The sequence below is a fragment of the Polyergus mexicanus genome, unplaced genomic scaffold (assembly GCF_030449975.1).
Source record: "Polyergus mexicanus isolate NDT 795.1 unplaced genomic scaffold, iyPolMexi1.0 SCAF_20, whole genome shotgun sequence".
In the NCBI taxonomy this organism is placed as follows: domain Eukaryota; kingdom Metazoa; phylum Arthropoda; class Insecta; order Hymenoptera; family Formicidae; genus Polyergus; species Polyergus mexicanus.
In genome coordinates this window covers 1682533-1693538 of record NW_027223340.1, presented here as the reverse complement: position 1 = coordinate 1693538, position 11006 = coordinate 1682533, and the positions used below count along the sequence as shown (strand labels likewise).

General features: G+C 31.1%; 1 protein-coding gene across 1 annotated transcript; it reads right to left on the bottom strand.

Moving 5' to 3' along the window:
- Positions 1-869: 869 nt before the first annotated feature.
- Positions 870-2712, bottom strand: Bet5 (blocked early in transport 5). The gene is made up of 3 exons (XM_070311629.1): positions 2267-2712; positions 1118-1327; positions 870-1032 (listed from the first exon to the last, which is right to left on the bottom strand). Exons 1-3 carry the CDS (start codon positions 2363-2365, stop codon positions 904-906), a joined length of 438 nt encoding a protein of 145 aa, XP_070167730.1. The 5' UTR covers positions 2366-2712; the 3' UTR covers positions 870-903.
- Between the last annotated feature and the right edge of the window lie 8294 nt (positions 2713-11006).

Here is an 11006-nt window from a genome sequence, read left to right as displayed (position 1 = left end):
ATATTTTCAATTAATTATATATGGATATAAATATAAATTTTTAGTCCAAAATTTTTTAGTATATTTGCATAAAAATCTTATATAAATGTATGTAAATATACTATGATTCAATATTAGATCATGCAGAGAGATAATTGTAGTTTTCAAACATATTTCTTTCTCCCCTTTTTCTGCAAATATATATTATATAATTTCTTTCTAACTATATATATGTATTTTAGACTAATACTTGTTAATATTTTTATTACAACATAAGCATAATATTATTTCCTTTATATTAAGACTATCAAAGCATGTGTAACCAAATTTATTAAAATAATTTTAATTTTAATTACAATATTATTATTTAATATTATTTAAGATACTTAAGCATTTGTAAGTGATACTTAAGTATAAGTATGATTCCCAAATGTTTTTTATATTACTTTTATTGCACAAAAAAAAAACAAATGTTATTTAGCATTATTATCTAGTATATATTTTTTAGAATAGTAGTATCTACAAATATATAAATTATATAATTTTATTTACCTATATTTGCTTATATTATTAATTATAATTATAATTGTAACAACACAAAAACATTTTCTAAATGTGCATTATTATTATGATTTACATATCACATATTATAACAATTGTATATATTTCTCTAAAAGCCAAAATAAATTACTATGAAAGATCAAAAACAAAACAAAATTTTTTTTCTTTTATAGAATTATAAAAAATTCAAAATATTGCTCTAACTTGATATTAAAGCATAATGCATATTTTGAGATTTATCTAATTTTAATTTAATATTATTATATATATCGACATATTATAAATAATATTTGATATTATTCATTCAATTATTAAAAAAGAATCAACTTCTCTTGTATATAAAAACTTTATATTTTTTATAATTTACAATGATCGACTTAAAAACAGAGGAGATTTTTTAAATAATTCATCTACTTTTATTTTAAACAATTCACTTTGTATGGATTCATTTAATTGGCAAAGTGGATTTTTTACTACATATTCCAAATATACCTAAAATAAAAAATATACAATTATATGTATAAATATGTATTTCCTGTATTTCCATTAGAAACACAAACGCAAATATAAATCTTACTTCTCTATATAATTGTTGCAACAATTCTCTGGCATTTGGACTTGCATTATCAGTATTTAAGACAAACTTAAGACCTGATGATGTTTCAAAGTAATGAAGTGTATATTTGCTGGTCTTGTAATACAGAAATCCCTCCTTGGGATCCAATGGTGAGATTTTACTCACAAATGATTTTATGGAAAACAGCATTCCGTACATCAATTTTGCTTCCTAAATTTTATAAATATATTTCTGATTGTTAATAGAATTATTATATTTATTAAGGTTTGGGCTGAACTTCCGAAAATGACCCACGCTCGATTGCTATGAATTTTTGTAGAAACATTGTAAATGATGTCAAATGAATGTTCTTAAGCGGATTTTTGCCGATACAAACATTTAATGCTAAAAATATTTCTGCACAACTTTCTGCGCAAAGCGAGGTTCCATATGAGTTTGTAACTTTCCGCGCGAAGCGAAGTTTCACATAGGTTTACAACTTTCTGTCCAAAACAAGGTTTCACATAGGTTTGTAACTTTTTGTCCAAAGCCAGGTTTCACATGGGTTTACAACTGTCTATGCAAAGCGTTATTGGAACTGCTTTTAATTTTCTAAAGTTTTGATTTATTACAACTTTTATATGATATCTGGGAAACTATTGATTGTGAAACATAAATTTAAAGTTATTTAAATACACATTATGTATAATTATGTGAATAAATTATTGTAATTGTCCTAAACAGTTTAATGGACAATAATTTATATATAATTCTATTTAAACATTTTTAGTATTAAATGTGTGTATCGGTAAAAATCCGCTTAAGGACATTCATTTGACATTATTTAGTGTTTCTACAAAAATTTATGACAATCGAGCGTGGGTCATTTTCGGAAGTTTATCCAAAGTTTGCAATACTTAAGAATATCACATAATTAATCTTTAAAATATAAATGCAATATTTTATCTTTTACATTTGTATACATCTTTTTTTCTATCATTGTTTGAAGTCTTTGCGTATGCTTCAAAATTTAAGATTTCTAATATATAATAATAAATATAGGTTGCTATAAATTATAACAATTTATTATTACTAAACGTATTTATAATGTATTAAATTAGATTAAATTTTAATTGAAAGATATGATGATTACATCTTCGAATTCGTTACCTCTTCTTTCGTTATCCCCGATTTATTTAACCTATTCCACTCAGCATAGTACAATAACAGTCCAGTTTTCGAGAAGATATACAAGTTATGAATCGTCATGGCTATCTTCTTTTTATGCCGAAATTCATTAACAATTGTTTCACTCTTCAATCGTTGTTTTTGATGCAATGAATTCTATACATACTCACAGAGAGAAGCCTGAGACTGAGAGAGGCAATGCCGACGATTTTCGTGGGACGCTTTTTCTAGGCCGTAGAGCAGCGCCGTGCATCCACTTTTAGGAATTGGAAATACTTACCCACGTTCACTTTTCGGTACTATCAGTCAAATCTCCATATGGTTCATGTCCGTGCTATATCCACTTTTCAATACTATCGGTCAATTGGTTCATATACGTGTTACATCCATTTTTCACCGGAAGTTGGTGTTTGGAAGTGCATATTTTTTAATAATTAATAGCTGAAACGATTGTTCTTTAATTGCTCCGTCAGAATCCACAATTGCTCCTCTTTTAAAACTAATAGTTTTTGAAATATTTACAAAAAACGTAAAATTTATCATTTTTACTCAAAAACATATTTCCAATAGTTTTCTGCAACTATATCCAGCATGAAAAAATTGCTCTTTAATTACTCCATATTGCTCCATCACTATTTCCATGATTTATTGCATTTTTTATCAAAAATTAACAAATTAATCATTTTCCAAGCGACGTCGTCGTCACCTATCGGCCGCCTATCGGAATTATATGGCTCAACAGCTAGCGGCGAAAATATTCAAACATAATATACAGCTCTATTATAACTATATCTCAAAGAGTTTAATCAACGTTTCTTATTTATTTTTTGATAGAATAATTTTGCACCTCGCTTGCTCTATTATGATATTCGCGATCGCTTGTATAATTAATCTTTTTATGATATATTAGCAAAAAAACCAATAATTTACTTGGAAAATCATATTTTCCGTAGTCTACTGCAAGCATATCCAACATAAAACGATTGCTCGTTAATTGCTTCATATTTAAGATCGTCTTATTGTTAAATCCATGTATCAGATTATGCATTGAAGATTGAGAGTCAAAATTCAAGATTGAAATTTGACCAATCAGAACAAAGAAATTTTAATCCTTTTTGTTCTGATTAGTCAAATTCCAATCTTTAATCTTTAATCTTTCATTTTCAATGTATAGTCTGATACGGGCTTTACGCGTTGTTCGTTGCCGTCTTTAGACAACACCAAACATGTTTCAACAAGCAAGCATTCTAAATGTAATAAGAATGTTTGAACTGTGATAGGTCGATTTGCTTACGGCTTTTTTTTACGTGCAATGTTCTTAAGTCCGTATCAGACTATGGATTGAAAATTAAAGATTAAAAATTGGAATTTGACTAATTAGAATAAAGAGAACTAAAATTTCTTTGTCTTGATTGATCAAATTTCAATCTTCAATCTTCGATCTCAATCTTCAATACGTAGTCTGATACGAGCTTTAAGGCTGATATTACATTCATACGACAAAATGTTTGTGTATGTCGGATATATTAATTGGCAATCAGATGGAGAATTCTTAGAATCTCGATAGAGACTCTAGAAATTCTCTATTTTAATGTTAATTTAAAAAATACAAATTTAATGTCAATTACTTCAAAAGAGTACGCAGTATGACATCAAAAACTATATGCATTGCTCGCAAGAAGGACTAGCAAATGCCTTAAGCCCGTATCAAACTACGCATTAAAAATTGAAAATTGAAGATTAAAGATTGGAATTTGACTAAACAGAACAAAAAGAATCAAAATTTCTTTAAAATCAAATATCGAAACAAAATGGCAAAAGAACCAAGCGTAGTAATAGGAGCGCAAAAATATTTATTTAGAATTACAGAAATCGCGAAGCGGATGTTTCGGCCCTTCTTTTGGCCATCATCAGCGCGAAAATTAATTATATATCAAAAACGCATCACAGTTAGTCATTTATAACTAACTATATTTGATTTTAATTGATAAGAGCCTTACATTTATATCTTATTTTTAAAATTTCTTTGTTCTGATTGGTCAAATTTCAATCTTGAATCTTGAATCTCAATCTTCAATGCATAGTCTGATACGGGCTTAAGACGATCTTAAATATGAAACAATTAACGAGCAATCGTTTTATATTGGATATACTTGCAGTAGACTACGGAAAATATGTTTTTCCAAGTAAATTATTGATTTTTTTTGCTAATATATCATAAAAAGATTAATTATACAAGTAGAGCGATCGCGAATATCATAATAAAGCAAGCGAGGTGCAAAATTATTCTATCAAAAAATAAATAAGAAACGTTGATTAAACTCTTTGAGATATAGTTATAATAGAGCTGTATATTATGTTTGAATATTCTCGCCGCTAGCTGTTGAGCCATATAATTCCGATAGGCGGCCGATAGGTGACGACGGCGTCGCTTGGAAAATGATTAATTTGTTAATTTTTGATAAAAAATGCAATAAATCATGGAAATGGTGATGGAGCAATATGGAGTAATTAAAGAGCAATTTTTTCATGCTGGATATAGTTGCAGAAAACTATTGGAAATATGTTTTTGAGTAAAAATGATAAATTTTACGTTTTTTGTAAATATTTCAAAAACTATTAGTTTTAAAAGAGGAGCAATTGTGGATTCTGACGGAGCAATTAAGGAACAATCGTTTGAGCTATTAATTATTAAAAAATATGCACTTTCAGCGCCAACTTATTTCCGATCCACTTCGATTTTTTCGTGCTGATAATATCATAGCGATAGTACCGTAGACATAGTATATCTAGACCGTACGTTTATCTTTATTTAAAGAGTGGGGATAAAGATGCACGTAGAAAAGGACATACTCTGTTTTGTGCTCCTTGCGGTCTCACTCACTCGCACGTAGCATGACGAAAAAGAGCGCTATGCTCTGTGCGAGCGAGAAAGAACGTAAGAAGCACGAAACAGAGTATGTCCTTTTCTACGTGTATCTTTACTCCCACTTCTTAAATAAAGATAAACGCTCGGTCTAGATATACTATGTCTATGGTCGCTCCTTATCTACCCAGATAGCAATTTGATAGCAAATTGTCGACAAATTGGCATCAAATTCGGTCAAAACTTGGTAACAAATCCGATGCCATCTGTGTCCGCAATAAGCTCATCTTTTGCCAGCAAAGTCTGTGAATATAACCTGACAGCAAATTGATGGCAAAAACCGAGCAAAGCTTGCTGACATGACTTGCTGTCAAATTGGCGACAGAAATCGAACGAGATCTGCGCAGAGCAATCTGACGCCAGATTGGCAACAAAAACTGAACAAAATCTGCAACTTTTAGCCATTTATATAAAATAATACATTTATAAATGGATTTAAAATCTCAATCCTAAATAGTAAAGTGACGATAAATTTTGGTCGCGAAATGATCAATTAGACGTCCTAAGTTAGCTCTCATGAGATCCGAAAATGATGTCATATATTACATCCACGGAAAATCATTTTCTGATGTTCTTTTAACGGTAAAAATAAGACCAATTACAGTATTAATATATAATAATAACATTAATATGTTAAAACATGTAAATTTAAATAATTTAATTTATTATATTAAAGATTTTTTCGGGCAGAAATTGTTCGAATAAGTAAAAATCGAACAATTATTTGTCCGATTTTCCAAAAATCAGTTCAATATTGGAATTCCCTATATGGGAATCTTGTCAAAAATTGAACTGATAGAAGTAGATATATTACAATATTATTAGCGGCATTTTGCAGACTTTATATACACTCATGAAAACCTTCATACGGGTATAGATAGAGAATATCACACCGCATAGCAGTAAGCAACTAAGCTATACTATTTTAAATAATAGTTAATTTGCAGATTCTGTTCAGTTTTTGTTGCCAATCTGCCATCAGATCTTGTTCAGTTTCTACCGACAATCTAATGTCAATCATGTCAGCAAACTTCGCTCGGTTTTTTATTTCAATTTGCTATTAGATTTTGATACGCAGACATTGCTTGATTTTTGATACAAATTTGCTATCAAACTACTTCACACAGAGCTTGCTTAGTTTTTGGCATCAATTTGCTTTCAAGTTATATTAGTAGGTTTACTCATATTCTACCGCCGATTTGCTATTATGTCAGCAGATGTTGTTACATTTCTGCTGGCATTGTGATGACATCATCGGATAAAATAAATCTTGTATCAAATTTGCATTCGTCTTATCAACAAAATCTGTAACAAGTTTTCATAAAATTTGTTTTTGGCAGATTTGATTATCTGGGTGTATAACTGCTATATAACGTTGTTGCTTTTTTGAGTGGAAAATTACAAGGATGAATGAGTGTATTACATGTTACAATCCTGTAATATTACTTGTTATATTTGGTTACACTGAGTTATGTAATCGTTATAACATAGTTATAAAAATGTGTTTGCTGGGAAGGTTATTTATTTGTTGGGTTAAATACTTTAAGGACAAAATTTAAATGAGGAAGAAGTGTCGGTAGATAATGTTGTATTGCAGATTTTATTAGAAGATTGTATAAAAATTTATAAAAGTTTTGGCAGCTGCTTGATTAAAATAGAAACCTACACTACAGCTTTAGAAAATGTGAAATATATTTCGAGGTGTCAACCACAAAATGTTAAAGTATTATTTAGCAAAGATATTGCAAAAATCCTGATCTTTTAATTTACTATATTTAATCTTTTCTTTTAACCCAGTAAACACAAAGCAAAAGTAATATAACATCAATATTATAATTTCCCACTCAACAATGTAACTGCAATATAACATGCCTTGTACGTAACAATTAATATTGTTGAGTGGAAAATTATAACATTAATGTTATGTTACTGTTATTCTGTGTTTACTGGGAAATAAGTTATATATATTCTTGATTTATATTTTACATATGGAAAATTCAAATATGTGTATATATATATTGTGCGTATTGTAGGAAAAATGCAAATATGTCTGCATATATGTGTGTGTGTGTGTGCACGCGCGCGTGCGCGCGTGTGTGTGTGCGTGCGTGTGTGCGTACGCGTGCGCGCGTGTCCGTGTCCGTGTGTGTGTGTCCGTGTCCGTGTCCCTGTGTCCGTGTCCGCGCGCGCGCGCGCGCGCGCGCGCGTGTGTGTGTGTGTGTGTGAGAGTGAGTGAGTGAGTGAGAGAGAGAGAGAGAGAGAGAGAGAGAGAGAGTGTGTGTGTGTGTGTGTGTGTGTGTGTGTGTGTGTGTGTGTATGCGTATTGTAGGAATATTGAGACACAAATGAAAATATGCAAAAGCTTATGCAATCTGTCTCTTCTAAAATTCAAAAATTAAATCCAGAAATAAAGATGTTTACTATAGAATTAATGGCCTTAAAGGACAAAATTGCTAAACACGCAGAAAAAGAAAATTATCTATATCCTTTATTTAATTATTTACTTTTATATCCTTCGACAAATTTTTGATATCTTCAACTACACCTAACATTCTACGATATAGGTGCTGTTCTTTTTCCGCATTTTTAGCAATTTTATCCTTTAAGGTCATTAATTGTATAGTAAATATCTTTATTTCTAGATTTAATTTTTGAATTTCAGTGGAGAGAGAGATTGCGTAAGCTTTTGCATATTTCCTTTTGTATCTCAATATTGTTCCTACGATACGCTTAATATTTATATATACATATTTGAATTTTCTATATGTAAAATATAAATATATACATATTTAAATTTTCCATATGTAAAATATAAATATATACATATTTGAATTTTCCATATGTAAAATATAAATATATACATATTTGAATTTTCCATATGTAAAATATAAATCAAGAATATATACAACTTATTTTAAAAAATAGATTAAATATAGTAAATAAAAGATTTGGTATTTTGCAATATCTTTCCTAAATAGTGCTTTCACATTTTGTGATTGACATTTCAAAACATGTTTCACATTTTGTGATTGACATTTCAAAACATGTTTCACATTTTCTAAAGCTGCATATTGTAGACTTATATTTTAATTAATGCAGCTGCCAAATTATTATAAACTTTTATACAATCTTCTAATAAAATCTGCAATTCAACATCACTAACCGATTCGTCCTCCTCATTTTGATTCAAATTTGAACTATTTTTTTGTTACGTCTTGGCGACTCCACGATTCCTTCTTTCTGCGACGTTGCGATAACGATCATCAGTTGGTGATAAAAATGAATTGTTCAATAAACAAAGCCTTGCGCCATACGTTTTTTTTAAACACTGTCATTTGTCAGTAACTACATCCACGAGTATCCGTGGGAAAGGCGCAAGGAAATCGATGATGGAAACCATGCCCGTCTTTTCGAGATAAATAAAAAATAATAGGCAATAAAATTTTCCGGCAGAAGAACAAGATGATAACAAGAACTTTTAACAAAATGTTTAATAAACGCAGCTGCATTAATACTGATAATAACTTTTTAACGGACAAGTACAACTGGACCAATAACGATAAAATCTCCTTGACGAAATATTTAATAAACACAGCTGCATCAACGTTGACAAAAATAATTATAAGGAAGTAAGACCCTTTTCTAATCGGATCATGTGCGCGAGGGTTCCCCGGAAAAGCTAATGTTTAAGGAACTTTTGAACTGATATCGAATTCACCAACCGATGATCAGCACGGGTAAAAATATGAAAATAGGAGATACCTCCTGCCGAATGAGGACACTGGCACGATTTTAATTCTAGCACGGTGAAAATCTTGAAAAATACCTACTTTTGCATAATTTCAATCCGTTGAAGTTTTTAAATGATTCTCTTAAAATTAGAAGGCGTCTTCAAATAGGGAATTATAAAAAAAAGAACTCATAAGACTCAAGGACTCATTATTCAACTTCAATCAGTTCCGAGCAATCAGTCTCGTGTGCACGCATATAAAACAAAATTTGTAATCAAAAAAGAAAAGAGTGACCAGTTTAAAGTCAGTGTCTTCATCTTGGCGTCGTCTCAGCCGCACGTCTTGGCAGCCGCACAGCAGTACACTCAAGCGAAAAACGTCAAGTTTCGTCAACAATCAGCCAACTAATCGAAATTCAGCAATAAAAATAAGTCTCCAATAACTCAGTTTTAATTATATTTTATTCCTGCGATAAATAACATTTTTCAGTGATTCCTTAGTGAGAACCAGGTCGGGAAAGAATTATGAATTGCGACTCACCACCGCAAAGCAAGTCCGTTCCGCGAGTCAGAAGACTAAAATTTCTTCAAACTTAAAATCAATCATAACTAGTACTAGTAGTAATCATTATTTATTAAACACACACATAAACACAGTCCCTGAACACACAACCCTTCCTTTTTCCCCCTATCACTACTCCCCTAATTACTCACTAATATATCATACTGAATCATCTTCTCCCAAACCGCCGTTTTCCCCCCGATCGTTCTCCTCTTTGTCAACGATCATCCTTGATAATTCATTCCCTCCTTCTCGCCCTTCCGAATTAGACGAGTTTGAGAAGGCATTGCAGCCTGCAATTTGCAGAATTTCTGCAACAAACTTCCCGATTCGGAGGATGAATCCTTCTATCAATCTCCACCCCCTCTTTCTTTCCCTCTCGGATCCGAATTCGAAAAGGCATTGAAAGAGTTCTGCAATAAACTCTCCGATCTCGATGACGAGTTATCATACCAATCCTAAAATTATGAAATTAAACTCCTAGTATTCCTACACACTCTCATTCACACAATTTTTTTTCTTTTCTAACAGATATTTTTGTAATAACCAGTCAGAAATTCAATATTAACAATGGAATCTTGCTTCATTATTCTGACGGTAAATATGCATATTAGATTACACCTCATCGATGATTTTGATCTTGACATATGTTGTCAAGGACATGACCCTGAGTGACTTTTCCTTATAACCTAACCAGCGATCTCTTATAGTTTCTGAGATATTTCAAGTTAACATTTGGGTAATAATATATAGAGAAAGAAGATATAACCTAACCCTTTTTGGTAATTGTGCAGAATAGGAGAAGCCATCCGCTCCACAATTGTTGCATGGATGAAAAAGTATATGCGTGGACGCAATGGGTTCCGCACCCCTCTACGAGGGGTGGCTCCACTTCCAGAAGATATAACCTAACCCAAACCTATTTCTGAAAATTTGGTTTAAATTATACAACGTAACCCAAACCAAAGAAATAGGTTTGGGTTAGGTTATATCTTCCGGAAGTGGAGTCTCCCTGTAGGGAGGGGGGGGGGGGAGGTGAAACTCACTGTGTGCACGCATATACTTTATAAAGCAAAGCGAAGTCCGCCCCACAATTGTTGTGTGAATGGGAAAGTATATGCGTGGACGCAATGGGCTCTACTATAAAAAAACTAGACACATAAGTTTGCGTTGAACCTCGCTTTGTGTGGAAAATAAAAAAATCCAAAGAGCTTCATCTCTGGAAATGTATAGAAATTTTTTCCACGTCTGATCTACGTAAATACAATGTAAACAACTTTTATTTTTTTTAGTTTTATGATAGAAAAATCATTAAAATTGTGAAATCATAACTTTAAATATTTTAGAAACTATAAGAGACCGCTGATTAAGCTATAAAAAAAGTTATTCAGGGTCATGTCCTTGACAACATATATCAAGGTCAAAGTCATCGGTGAGGTGTAATCTAATATGCATACCACACCAAGCATTTGTATATCACTTTAATTTTAAACTTTTTCGTTAC

What these genes read in the sequence shown, in the direction of transcription:
- Bet5 (XM_070311629.1), bottom strand. Translation starts at nt 2,365, where the DNA reads ATGACGATTCATAACTTGTATATCTTCTCGAAAACTGGACTGTTATTG. An exon ending in CGGGGATAACGAAAGAAGAG is followed by an intron (nt 1,328 to 2,266) that starts GTAACGAATTCG and finishes TATAAAATTTAG; the next exon opens with GAAGCAAAATTGATGTACGG. An exon ending in TGCAACAATTATATAGAGAA is followed by an intron (nt 1,033 to 1,117) that starts GTAAGATTTATA and finishes TTTTTATTTTAG; the next exon opens with GTATATTTGGAATATGTAGT.